Below are 13,118 nucleotides of genomic sequence, written 5' to 3' on the forward strand. Positions count from 1 at the left end.
TGCACCACCATACCCAACTGATTTTGTTTTAAAAAAGATTAATGTGAAGCTGGGTGTGGTGGCACACGCCTTTAATCCCAGCACTCGGGAGGCAAAGGCAGGAGGATCGCCATGAGTTCGAGGCCACCTTGAAACTTCATAGTGAATTCCAGGTCAACCTAAGCTAGAGTGAGACCCTACCTCAAAAAAAAAACAATAAATAGGGCTGGAGAGATGGCTTAGTGGTTAAGCACTTGCCTATGAAGCCTAAGGACCCTGGTTCAAGGCTCGATTCCCCAGGATCCATGTTAGCCAGATGCACAAGGGGGCACATGCATCTGGAGTTCATTTGCAGTGGCTGGAAGCCCTGGTGCGCCCATTCTCTCTCTCTCTCTCTCTCTTTGTCTCTTTTTCTCTCTGTCACTCTCAAATAAATAAAGAAAAAATAATTTTAAAAAAGTAGTGTGAACCAAAAGATATTTTTAAGCCTTAAATTCTATTGGTTATGGTTTCAAACTAATGCCTGCAGTATGTTCTGTAGCAGAAGGTTATTTAAATACAAATACGACATGTGTGGCCCAGGGCAATGATTTCTTCACCTAAACTGATTGATTTCTATGTGTTATGAACTATTAAAGAAAATGCTTGTGTAGCTACTGGTAACTTTTTATGCATCTTTATCTTGAGATAAGAAGTAGAAATTAAACCAGGCGTTGTGGTGCACACCTTTAATCCCAGCACTCAGGAAGCACAGGTAGGAGGATTGCCATGAGTTCAAGGCCATCCTGAGAATACAGAGTGAATTCCAGGTCAGCCTAGACTATGATGAGACCCTACCTCAAAAAAAAAAAAAAAAAAAGAAGTAGAAATTATAAACTTAAAATTTTTAAAAAGTTTATTTGTAATGGGGAGGAGACAGAAAGTGTGTGTGCACCAGGGCCTCCAGAAGCTGCAAACAAGCTCCTGATGCATGTGCTATCCTTGTATATCTGGCTTTACATGGGTACTGGGGAATAGAACCTGGGTTGTTAGGTTTTGCAGGCAAGCACCTTAAGTGCTGAGCCATCTTTGTAGCCCAAAATTGTTAACTTCTAATAATATTTTAAAACAAATCCACTAGGCAAAGTGTCTGTAATGGTATTTGTTATTAGAAAATATTGCTAATATATGTTTTGAGATACTCAAGATAAATAATTGAACTCATACTGTCTTAGAGATTTGCTTCTGTTTTGTTTCTTGACAACCACCTGTATTTGTGTGTGCGTGAGAGAGAAGCGATGGGGAGATTACTGAATCTTTGCACTGCTCGGGTGTACCTCCAGTGAGGTCATGCAGTTGACATTGCCATTCCTGCATTTGTGTCCCTGTGTCAGCTGTCTTCAGTAGAGTTCAGTGATGAATGAAGGACAGAGGAAGATGAAACACATTATGCTGCCTTCTAATCCATTGCCTTCTTCCAATCGTTTTGGATATCTGAGTCACGTAGTTTCATTTAATTTCTTCTATTTTTAGGAGTGCGTTTTCTGTGTAAATAAAAATCTGTACTTAATGCTCTTCCCTTAGAATCATTGCCTCCCCATTTATTTGTGTTTTCCTCTGACGGCCTTGCAGTTCGATTACACGCTGTGTCTTGTTCCTCCTTGCCTGTCTTCCAGCATGCTCTCGGTTATTACCATCCTGACTCATTGAAGAGCGGTCTGCTTCACGGTTTTTGAGGTGTAGCTGATGGAACCCAGGGCTTCCAGCACGTTAGCGGCAGGAGCTCCAGTCCAGAGTCACACTCACAGCCATGATTTCCTTTTGTACTGTACTGCTATGTAGAAATTCTTTTTCTTTCTTCGAGGTAGGATCTCACTCTAGCCCAGGCTGACCTGGAATTCACTATGGAGTCTCAGGTTGGCCTCGAACTCATGGCAATCCCCCTACCTCTGCCTCCCGAGTGCTGGGATTAAAGGCGTGCGTCACCACACCTGGCTCTATGTAGAAATTCTGTTGCTAAAGATTACTGACAGGCTGCCTTGCTAGTTGTAATTGCCACTCAAGTTGTATGAAGTGCCCAGAATGTTCTGACTATGAGGAAGTAACAAAACAATCCTGAGGTCTACATGCAGAAAATAGGAAGGAAACGTAGTGGAAATCAGTTGTAAGGCATATAGATAGGATCTATTTCTGTCAATAAGTATTTATGTTATTGAATTACACTAATTATAATGTCTATACCCAGGAAATGCCTGTAACTTATATTAGCAAGAAAGAACCTGACATGAGTGATTCTCCAAGAGCACGGCTTTGGCTGTCGTGACACTATTAAGAGAATGTCACAGAGCAGCAGTCACAGCTGTCAGGCCATGCATGTTTTCTAGCAGCCACAGTATCAAAAAGCTGCTATGGCCGGGCGTGGTGGCACACGCCTTTAATCCCAGCACTCTGGAGGCAGAGGTAGGAGGATCGCCATGAGTTCGAGGCCACCCTGAGACTACATAGTGAATTCCATGTCAGCGTGAGCTACAGTGAGACCCTACCTCAAAAAACCAAACCAAAGCAAAACAAGAACTGTTCTGTTGTTGTTTTGAGGCAAGGACTTCCACTATAGCTCTGGCTAGTCTGGTACTTCCTATATATCCCAGGCTGGCTTTAAACTCACATCAGTCCTCCTGACTCAGCATCAGGTGCTGGGAATACAGACTGTAGAAGTGAACCACCACACCAAGGTTAAATTTTGCTTTTAGTTGGGCATGGTGGTACATATTTATAATACCAGTACTCAGGGTGCTGATGTGGACGATTGCTGTGAGTTCTGGATTAGCCTGGGCTAAAGATTTTTTTTTTTTGGTTTTTCAAGGTAGGGTATCACTCTAGCCTAAGCTGACCTGGAATTCACTACGGAGTCTCAGGGTGGCCTCGAACTCACGGCAATTCTCCTACCTCTGCTTCCCAAGTGCTGGGATTAAAGGTGTGTGCCACCACTCCCAGCTTAGAGCATTTTCTAATAATTTTTTTAAAAATTGGGCTGGAGAGATAGCTAGAGGTTAAGGCATGCCTGTGAGGCCTAAGGACTCAGGTTCAATTCTCCAGTACCTATATAAGCCAGATGCACAAGGTGGCAAGTGCATCTGGAGTTCATTTACAGTTACTAAAGGCCCTGGTACATCCATCCCCCCCATCTCTATTTCTCTCTCCTTGCAAATAAATAAATAAATTTTTAAAAATCAGTATTTCATCCTTGACCCTGGCACTTGGTAAGCTGAGTTATGAGGATCACTGTGACTTTGAGGCAAGCCTGGCCAACAGAGTGAGTTCCAGGTTATCCTTGACAAGAGTGAGACTTTGCCTCAAAAAGTAAGGTAAGTAGTGCTAAAGGTGCTTGCCTGCGAAGCCCAAAGACCCAGGTTTGACTTCCCAGAACCCATGTAAGCTAGACGTACAAGGTCACACATGCACACAAAGTGGGTAACGCATGCACACAAGGTGGGTAATGCATGCACACAGTGGCACGTACATCTGGAGTTCGATTGTAGTGGCTAAAGGCCTTGGCAGACCAGCTCTCTTCCTCTCCCCTTCTCTCTTATGCTCTCTCAAAAAAAAAAAAAAGTATGCTAAATAAGCAAGTTAGTTAATTATCTAATAATAATCTGGGTATGGTGGTGAATGCCTTTAATTCCAGCACCCAGGAGGCTGAGCTAGGATCGTCATGAGTTTGAGGCCATCTTAGGCTACAGTGTGAGTTCCAGGTCAGTTTTATGCTAGAGAAGCTGTGCCTCAAAAAATGGGAATAAAATAATAAATGAAGTTACTATGGTTTCTGGTTCTATTGTTGTTATTGTTTTTCCAGATAAGGTCTAAGGTCTTACTCTAGCCCAGGCTCAGTTGGAACTCACTTTGTTCTTCCAGGCTGGCCTCAAACTCATGGCAGTCCTCCTATCTGTGCCTCCTGAATGCTGGGATTAAAGGTGTATGCCACCATGCTTGGCACTGTGTTCTTTTTGTATTCCTTATTCTTTCCAATTCATTGAAATATGGTATTTCAAAAATATGTATGTTATAAATACATCTCAATTTGAATATAATTCTCATTGGAAATGCTCATCTCTTCTTTTGGCTTTTTAAAACATTCCTTTTCAGTATGTGTATCATGAGTGGGGTGTAGTTTATGTATGTGCATGTGTGTGCAGATGCGCTCCATGCGATTGCAGATAGGGGCAAGGAAAACATGGTGTGTCTTGCTCTTATGGGTCACTCACTGATTTCCTTGGAACCGGGTTTCTCAGGTGTCACAGAAGCACACATACCCACAGACTGGAATTACACATGTGTGTGGCTGACTGAGCTATCGCCTCAGCCCCCATCCATTTTTCATTTCCTTTTCTTTTCTTTTCTTTTCTTTTCTTTTCTTTCTTTCTTTTTTTTTTTTTTTTTGTTTTGGAGTGAGAATTGGCATGCCAGGGCCTCAGCCACTGAAGTTGAACTCCAGATGCTTGCACCACCTATTGGGCATGTGCGACTTTGCACTTGCCACACCTTCATGCATCTGGCTAACTTGGGATTGGGAGAGTAGAACATGGGTCCTTAGGCTTCGCAGGCAAGCACCTTAACTGCTAAGCCATCTCTTCAGCCTCCATTTTTTACTTAATTGTAATTTATGTAAAATGAAATTTTGGTTCCTAGCTATCGCACTCATTCATACCACTTTACATTTATTTTGCCACCTTATTTACTAACTATGTTCTAATACCACTTGTATCTGACTGGTTAATTTTTACCTTTCTTTGATCAATGTTGTCTTTGTTTAGACATACATTCCTATAGGCAATATCCAGTGAACCAGCAATCAAATCCTTTGAATTAACATTTCACTTCTCGGTAGCCATGTGTGGTTACTGTCATGGCTGAAGTTGTCACCTAAGAAACCAGCCCTAAGGGTAATATTTTAGCAACATTTTGAGGTAAAAGGCATACTTTTGATTGCTCTGAATTGCCCTTAGTTATAAATATTTTAAAAATAATAGCATTGATCACAGAATCCTATCACCAATAAGATACAAATTTACACAATAAAGCAAATGTAAAGTGTTTGAATGACCAAAAATAGATAGAATAATGGGTGTGGTGACTTTCTTCCTCAATTATGAATTGAATAGGAGTAGACTATCTGAATTTAGGGTTAATAGAATACCTTTTTAGTTCATTACATTCCTCCAAATTTGTGGTTGCCTATAAATTGCTAGATTCAAACTTTGTGGGGAGGTCATTCTTAATTTTTGTGAAGAATCTTGGTGTGTGGAAATGAAAGTATGCATTTTAGTCTGATTCATGTAAATTATAGAAATGTGGCACCTGTAGTCTCCGAGTGTTTTTATAAATGAATCACATAACAGTATGTATTTAACTCTGTTTTTAAAATTATTTGTACCTTATATTTACTCTCACCACACATCTATTAAAAGTATGAAAAATAAAGTCAAATCTTACATGGGTTTGATATTCTGCCTTTCACAGTATATAAAGTTCTTTATCTTAGTCTGTTAATGTTGAATATTTATTTGTTGAATATTTCTTCAAACTTTTATGGACTTTGGTGTTTTGTATAAGCTTCCCTTGACTGTGTTTGCTTGAAATTCTTTGGCTGGAGAGAGTCAACATGTCAGATGACTTTTATACAGTGTACATATTTGGAAAGCTATTTTGCCACAAGAGTCTGGAAACCTGGGCAGCACTCACTGCCATGCTTTTAAAAGGGAAAGTATGTTAGAGTTGGTTAAATATGTCAGTGATTCAGTGGGTCACTGCTGCTTTTGAGTGACTTAGTCTAGACATAGGGACTCTTACAGAAGAGTCTTAGTGTTTAGTTAAAGCAAATAAGTTTGAATATACTAAGTGTAGTTAAAAAAAAAACTGGTCTCATACCATGTTGACACATATTTTGAGTGTCTTTTATTTAACTGGACTTCCTCATTCTTTTCTCCCAAATTTGGGAGAAGAAGAGACAAATATGACATTTTATTTTTTAACTATTTATAAAAACACTAGAGCTCTAGTGATTAGAATCCCATTAAGAATTTTATCATTGCCATCTGAATTACGGTATCTTTTTTTTTTTTAATTTTTTGAGGGAGGGTCTCACACTAGCCCAGGCTGACCTGGAATTTACTCTGTATTCTCAGGGTGGCCTGGAACTCAACAGCAATCCTCCTGCCTCTGCCTCCCAAGTGCTGGGATTAAAGGCGTGGGCCACCACGCCTGGCTTGAATTCAGGTATTCTAACTGAAAAGCATTATACCTGCAGATGGGCACCATAGATTGTACAGAAGGCCCCTTTGCCTCTTACAGTAGGGTCAACATGCAGAAAGGGCTCCATGCCTTTCTCTTCTTCAGAAGGCAGCAGTAGAAAACTGCCCTCTTACTTATGCCTGTGTCTGGAAGGTCCAGGGAGGACAGTGAAGATTACGATTGGCAGGAAGAGTGTGAACACTCAAATGACAGCTGCAAAGCTAGCGCAGGCAGCACCAGGGAGGACCTGGGACTGATACAGAGGGCTGTTGAGGAGCACTGTACACGTGAGTCTTTTGGGATGTAAAAATCAGGAAAGGCAGACTGGGGCACATGACTTGAGCCAGGTCTTGATGCATTACTAGGTGCCTTGCAAAAAAAAAAAAAAATTAATTAATTAAAAGTAAAAGTATACACTTTAGAGACAGCAAGATATCCAGTATTAGAAAGGAGTTTCTAAACTTCACTTTTGAGAGTTAAACTAATTATTTTCATCACAAAAGAGTTGGAGGCCAAATGTCTGTAGGCCTAAAGGAAGGAATACCTACTTTACTTGGAGTAGCTACTTCATTTAGATTTTATATATACGTGTGTGTGTCTGTGTGTATACCCTCTACCCTCAGACCACCAAAAAGGGTTCTCAAGAAAGGGAGATGCAAGCCAGTCGTGGTGGCACACACTTTTAATCCCAGCACTCGGGAGGCAGGGGTAGGTGGATCGCTGTGAGTTCGAGGCCAACCTGAGACTGCATAGTGAGTTCCAGGTCAGCCTGAGCTAGAGTGAGACCCTCTCTCGAAAAACCAAAAAAAAAAAAAAAAAAAGAAAGGGAGATGCATAAAAGGTGGTTTACTTAGGACTGAGAAGATTGTTCAGTGGTTAAAGGTACTTCCTTAGAAAGTCTGCTGGGCAAGGTTTAATTCCCAAGCCACCTGTGTAGCCAAACTCAAAAAATAATGCAAGCATCTCGTGTTAGTTTGAAGTGACAAGAAGCCCTGGTGAGTTTGTGTACATACACATACACACATGTATGCGAATAAGTAAAGAAAAAGAAAGAGAAATAAAAGTAATTGGTTTACTGTATGGATGCATCATGTTCTAGAAACACTTCAACTAGTACTCTTGGGTTCTCTAGATAGCTCTCTATCACCACTGCCCTAGGTCCCTTTAGTGTGTGACCCCTACTTGAGAGACAGAGAGAGAGAGGGAGAGAAAGAGGCAGATAAAGAGAGAATGGCATGCTAGGCCCTCCAGCTGCTGTGAGTTAACTCCAGACACATGTGCTACCTTGTGCATCTGGCTTACGTAGGTTCTGGGGAATCAGTCCTGGGTCTTTTGGCTTCATAGGCAAGTGCCTTAGCTTCTGAGCCATCTCTCCAGCTCAACCTCTTGATTACCTGAGTTAGGAAACAGTGAGGATATTTACAGAAATCAGTTCAGTAGGGATATGCAGTGCATATTTTAAGGAAAATGATACCAGTGAGGTTTAGGTGTTCTCGTTTGCCAAACAGTGTTTTTTTTTTTTAAATTTTTTAAATATTTTTATTTATTTATTAGAGCACATGCATGCTGGAGAGAGTACATGGTGTACCAGGGCCTCTTGCCACTCCAAGCAAACTCCAGACACATGCGCCCACCACTTTGTACATTTGGCTTTACCTGGATCCTGGGACTCCAGCCCAGGCCAGCCCGCTTTGCAATTGCCTTTATCCAGTGAAGTATCTCCTTAGCCCCCAAGCAGTGCTTTTATGTTTGAAATTAGGAATCTAAGTTGTGAAATATGTTAAAAATTTATATGGTGTATTAGTATGAGGTTAATATTTTATACTTTTATTTACATATTTTGTAAGAGAATTGTACTTAACATGTTTCTAAACAGTAGGACTTTCTGTTTATTCATTTGAAGAATTTTAAAACGTTTTATTGCCAATTTTTTTTCTCAGAATTACTGGAGTATTTGACCCAAACTCAAAAATAAGGCATAAACAAACATAAAACTACTTCATTATGGCTGGTAAAAATTTTTTCTGGAAATGAAATACACTTTTGGAAGATGGAAAGATAAAAGACGAGTGATAAAGGACTTACAACTTTTTATAGCTGTGTAGACTGTAAACATAGCTACCAGAACTTTCCCCATGTTTTTTTGCATATGTAATCAGTGTGTGCACATACATGTGTTCAGATACATGTGGCCACACATGTACAAGTATGTGTGTGTATGCATGGAGGCCAGAGTTTGACATTGGTTGTACTCCCTAGTCACTCCCCACCTAATTTTTTTTTTTAAATAGAGCCTCTCTCAGAACCCAGAGCTCTGATTCCATTAGACAAGCTAGCCTGCAAGCTCCGGCCAGGGGTCCTCCTGTTTGCCCCAGTGCTGGATGACAGACAGATGGCCACATTTGCCTTGTAAATGAGTTCTGAGGAGTCCACCTCCTCCTTGCTTGGCAAGCATCTTATGGACTGAGCCATCTCCCCAGGCCCATGTGCTTTCCTAGAAAAAAAATTTAATAGTATCTCTTTAAATGTTGTCATTTGCAAACGTTGACCCTGTTTCTGCCAGGAAAGTACATCCATACTGGCTTTTACTTCTCTATTAAGCATCCTCAGATCTCATTACTGATTGATTTTAGCAGATAGCCTGCATAGCCAGTATTTTCCGAAGTCAGCAGTCTAACCTGAACCACATTTAGACTCACCTAGAGAATGAAAAGAAGCATCAGTGTGTGCCCAGTCTTCAGCGGCTCTGAGTTCCTGGGGCAGCTCCCCGAGAACGGCCGGCATTAAGACCCAGTGCGCTGACACGAGGTCAAGGTGAGGTTTGGGAGGGGTTGCAGGAGAGAGGGCAGTAAGAGTGGAGTTCAGTTATTTCTTTCTCTTCCCTAGTTTCAGCGAGATATCCAACGGAAGCGGAAATCAGAGATCACCCTGAATCCCGGAGTTTAGAACATGATGTAGCTTTTGTTCTTTCTTTGTAGACATGGAAGGTCATGAATGAAACCTTAAGCAGTTCCACAAAGAATGCGCTAATGGATGACAGAGACATCCCTACATGCAATCTGCAGATAGAGCCACAGGATGGACGTCATCCCGGTGACAGCGTGGAAAGGAGAATAACGCATTTGCCTTCTGCACCCGACGAAAATGAAAACCAGCTCGCGGGGGATGTGCCTGAGTCTCTGAGCCGCAGCGACGGGGCGATGGGCAAGACCGAGGTGCTTGAGCAGGACAGTCTGAACAACAACGCAGCCTGCCCTCCCCGCTGTGAGGCCCCAGGCCAGGACTCGGAACACACTCAGTGTGAAGGCCCCAAAGATGGCCAGTCCTTCCCAGGAAAGGACAGAAACCTATCTGGAAAAAGAAGCACAAGAACCAAAAAAGGCACTTCTAGGAAGATGCCACCTGGTAATTTTTCAATTATTCCTACTTTGTTTGACAAAAAATCCTCCTCCTCCCCATCCCATGTTGCATGTGCAAGCTTACATCTTGCTTTCCTTCTAACATGGCTGCACAGTAGCTCCAGTTGTGGCTGAATGATAATGTACCGCTGACTTTCTGGTAGCTGTTCACAGGTTTCTGCAAACAGACAGTGCTGAAGTTGACATTCTTTGCACACATTTGTTGTTGTTGCTGTTTATTTATTTGAAAGTGACAGATAGGGAGAAAGAAGCAGATAGATAGAGAATAGCCACTTCAAATGAACTCCAGATGCATGCGCCACCTTGTGCATCTGGCTTACGTGGGTCCTGGGGAATTGAGCCTTGAACCAGGGTCCTTAAGCTTCATAGGCAAGCGCTTAACTGCTAAGCCATCTCTCCAGCCCATCTTTGCACACATTTTCACACTAAGCACTATATATAAACATACATATAATCTTTCTTCTTCAATCACACCATTTTCCACTAATACCAGACTTAAAATTTACTTCTGCTATCACTGGTGTTCTGTGCTAGTAAGACCTCCTTGTATGATCACTTCTTCTTACTCTGTGGATGAAGAACATACATGAATTTGTATCAGCATATGTCTTACATCAGCGTTCAGTAAGGCACCTGTTTTTTGTTTTTTGTTTTTGTTTTGTTTTTAGTTTTTCTAGGTAGGGTTTCACCCTAGTTTAGGCTGACCTGGAATTCACTATGTACTCTTAAGGTGGTCTCGAACTCATGGTGATCCTCCTACCTCTGCCTCCCAAGTGCTGGGATTAAAGGTGTGTGCCACCATGCCTGACTACCTTTCTTTAAATTTTTTTTTCTTTGTTTATTTATTTGAGAGCGACAGACACAGAGAGAAAGACAGATAGAGGGAGAGAGAGAGAATGGGCGCGCCAGGGCTTCCAGCCTCTGCAAACGAACTCCAGACACGTGCGCCCCCTTGTGCATCTGGCTAACGTGGGACCTGGGGAATCGAGCCTCGAACCAGGGTCCTTAGGCTTCACAGAGAAGCGCTTAACCGCTAAGCCATCTCTCCAGCCCATGACTATTTTTTTTTAATTAGTACCAGCGCTCCCACACCACTGCACACATACGGAGGCTTGAGCCCAGCCTCGGGGCACTTCTCATTATTTTCCACTCTGCTTGAAACAGGGTCTCCCACCACGTGTGTGTGCCAGTCTAGATAACCGTAGGGTTCTAGATTGGCCCTACATTCCAGTATTTTAGGTGCACTGGAATTACAGATGCATGTACCACTTTGCATCAGGCTTTATATGGGTGCTCAGGAGTTGAGCTCAGGCCAGCAAACTTATAAGCAAGCACCTTTAACTGTTGAGCCATCTCCCCAGCCCAGCGTCTGGTTTTAATATCTGTATTTCTTTGGTTACAAAGTGATTCAGAGTATTTCTCATTTGTCACATAGTTTGGCAGTTAGTTTACAGCTAGTTTATAGATTCTTGTATCAGAGTCACCAGGCACTCATAGGAAAAGGCAGCCTGTGATTATTTTTGGTCAGAAACATACTGACCTGGAAAGTTCTGCCATGCCATAGGCTGGGATTCCCTGGGGGGGTCTCTTCCAACAAAGGTAACCATGTTGCATGAGGCTCTGGTGAACATCGGAATGCCCCTCCTCTCTGGTGGATTAGAAACGTAGTCACTGCTCAGCTGAAGAGCCCAGCGGGGAGAGCATTAGAATGCAGGAATGTCATCTGTCTCTGTACATCTTGTTTTTCTCTTGTGCTTTTACATTTGGAAAAAATTTAAGAAAAAACCTTATATTTCTGCAAACGAATCCTTATTTAATAAGGTAACTTTTGTTGCCGTGAGGTTCTCATTGCTGGCAGAAAACACGCAGCCAAGAGCAGCTTGTGGAAAAAAAGGATTTATGTTGCTTAGACTCAAGGGGAAGCCCGTGGTGGCAGGGGAAAGTGACAGTGGGTGGACATCACCTTGTGGCCAACATCAGATGGACAACAGCAACAGCAGAGTGTGCCAAACACTAGCAAGAGGAAGCTGGTTATAACACCCATAAGTGTGCTCCCAACAATACACTGCCTCCAGAAAGTATTAATTCCCAAATTGCCATCAGCTGGGGACCTAGCATTCAGAACACCTAAGTTTATGGGGGACACCTGAATCAAATCACCACATTCTGCCCCTGGCCCCGTCTGCCTCTTTCTCTGTCTGTCTGCCAATCTCAAATAAATAAATAAAAGTCCCATAGTTTTTATCAATCCCAATGATATTCAAACCTTTCCACAGTCCCAAGATCTTTTAACTGAGCCATAATGGAAAACAAAACACCATAATGGCACAGAATAAACATTCACACTGCAAAAGATAGCATTGGATTTAGCAAAGAAATATTCAACCAATACAAGATTTAAAACAACCAGGGAAAACATCAAACTCTGTAGCTCCAAATCCAACAACTCTAGTCAGTGACAAGTCTCCAAATCCAGCAATTCTAACCAGCATCAAATCTCTGGAGTTCCAATTCTGCCCCTCCAACTAGGCTACTCACGCTTTCTAAGGGGAAGGAAATACTGCTGAGGACTTTGTTGGAACTGGGCTACTGGTATAAGGGCTGGCTGTGTCCTGCTGCCCATGCCCAGAGAGTTTGATCAAGGTTAAATTTGTAATGGATTGATGTGCTTGGCTAAAGATATTGGACTGAGAGATTTTAAGATTTTAAACTGGAAAACCTCAAGCAAGTTAAAATTACAGGCACTGAGACTGGTTTTAGGTTACTGAATCTGCTATTGTCAAACACATTAGCAATCTTGAAGATGGTCCAATAGCTTTACCATGGAAAGGATGCCTGAGGAAAGACTATCATAGAAATGCAAACACTTTTGGAAAGAGTTGACTGGAGAAAGAACCTGCTTTTCAAGGTTATGATTTATTTTGTCTGTGAACTAAGTATATGGCTGTGTCCTACACACCTGGTATTGGTTTCAGAAGCTTGAAAAATGTGAGGAGCGGTCATGAATTGCACATGCTTCCAGGAGCTGCCGCTGAGATGCAGCATGAGGCAGGGCATGATGCCTTGATAGGCTGAAAGAGCCTTTGGAAGATGGACTGTGGTTTGCATGAAGACCTGAAGACGTTTTGGATATACCAGGACTGTGCAAGGGCTGCCATAGAGTGCATTGTTGGCCTGGGATGGAAGTGTTCCCCTGCTACTCTGCCCTGCTGGAGGGGCGGAATTGGAAAATCTGGAGACTGTCTGTCTCTGGTTATGTTGAATTTGAACTGCAGAAGTTTAATGCTTGTTTGATGGTGGTTGAGCTTGCATTGTTTTAGTCTCTCCTTGCTATGCCTTATACCAGTTGAAAATGTTTACTCTGTGTCTTTATATGTTAGAATTGTTTAACTTGTTTGATTTTACAGGTCTTAATATCTTAAATTGGTCAAGACTGTGGGGACCTTTGAAGTT

General features: G+C 42.1%; 1 protein-coding gene across 1 annotated transcript in view; it reads left to right on the top strand.

Moving 5' to 3' along the window:
• Positions 1-13,118, top strand: part of Cnst (consortin, connexin sorting protein) — a 98,115-nt gene that overhangs the window by 22,751 nt on the left and 62,246 nt on the right. The window contains exon 2 of the mRNA XM_045151450.1: positions 9,225-9,651. Coding sequence (XP_045007385.1) covers positions 9,237-9,651 — 415 coding nt within the window. The 5' untranslated portion in view covers positions 9,225-9,236. The remainder of the gene's footprint in view (positions 1-9,224; positions 9,652-13,118) is intronic.

Source organism: Jaculus jaculus, chromosome 1 (assembly GCF_020740685.1).
Source record: "Jaculus jaculus isolate mJacJac1 chromosome 1, mJacJac1.mat.Y.cur, whole genome shotgun sequence".
Taxonomy (NCBI): domain Eukaryota; kingdom Metazoa; phylum Chordata; class Mammalia; order Rodentia; family Dipodidae; genus Jaculus; species Jaculus jaculus.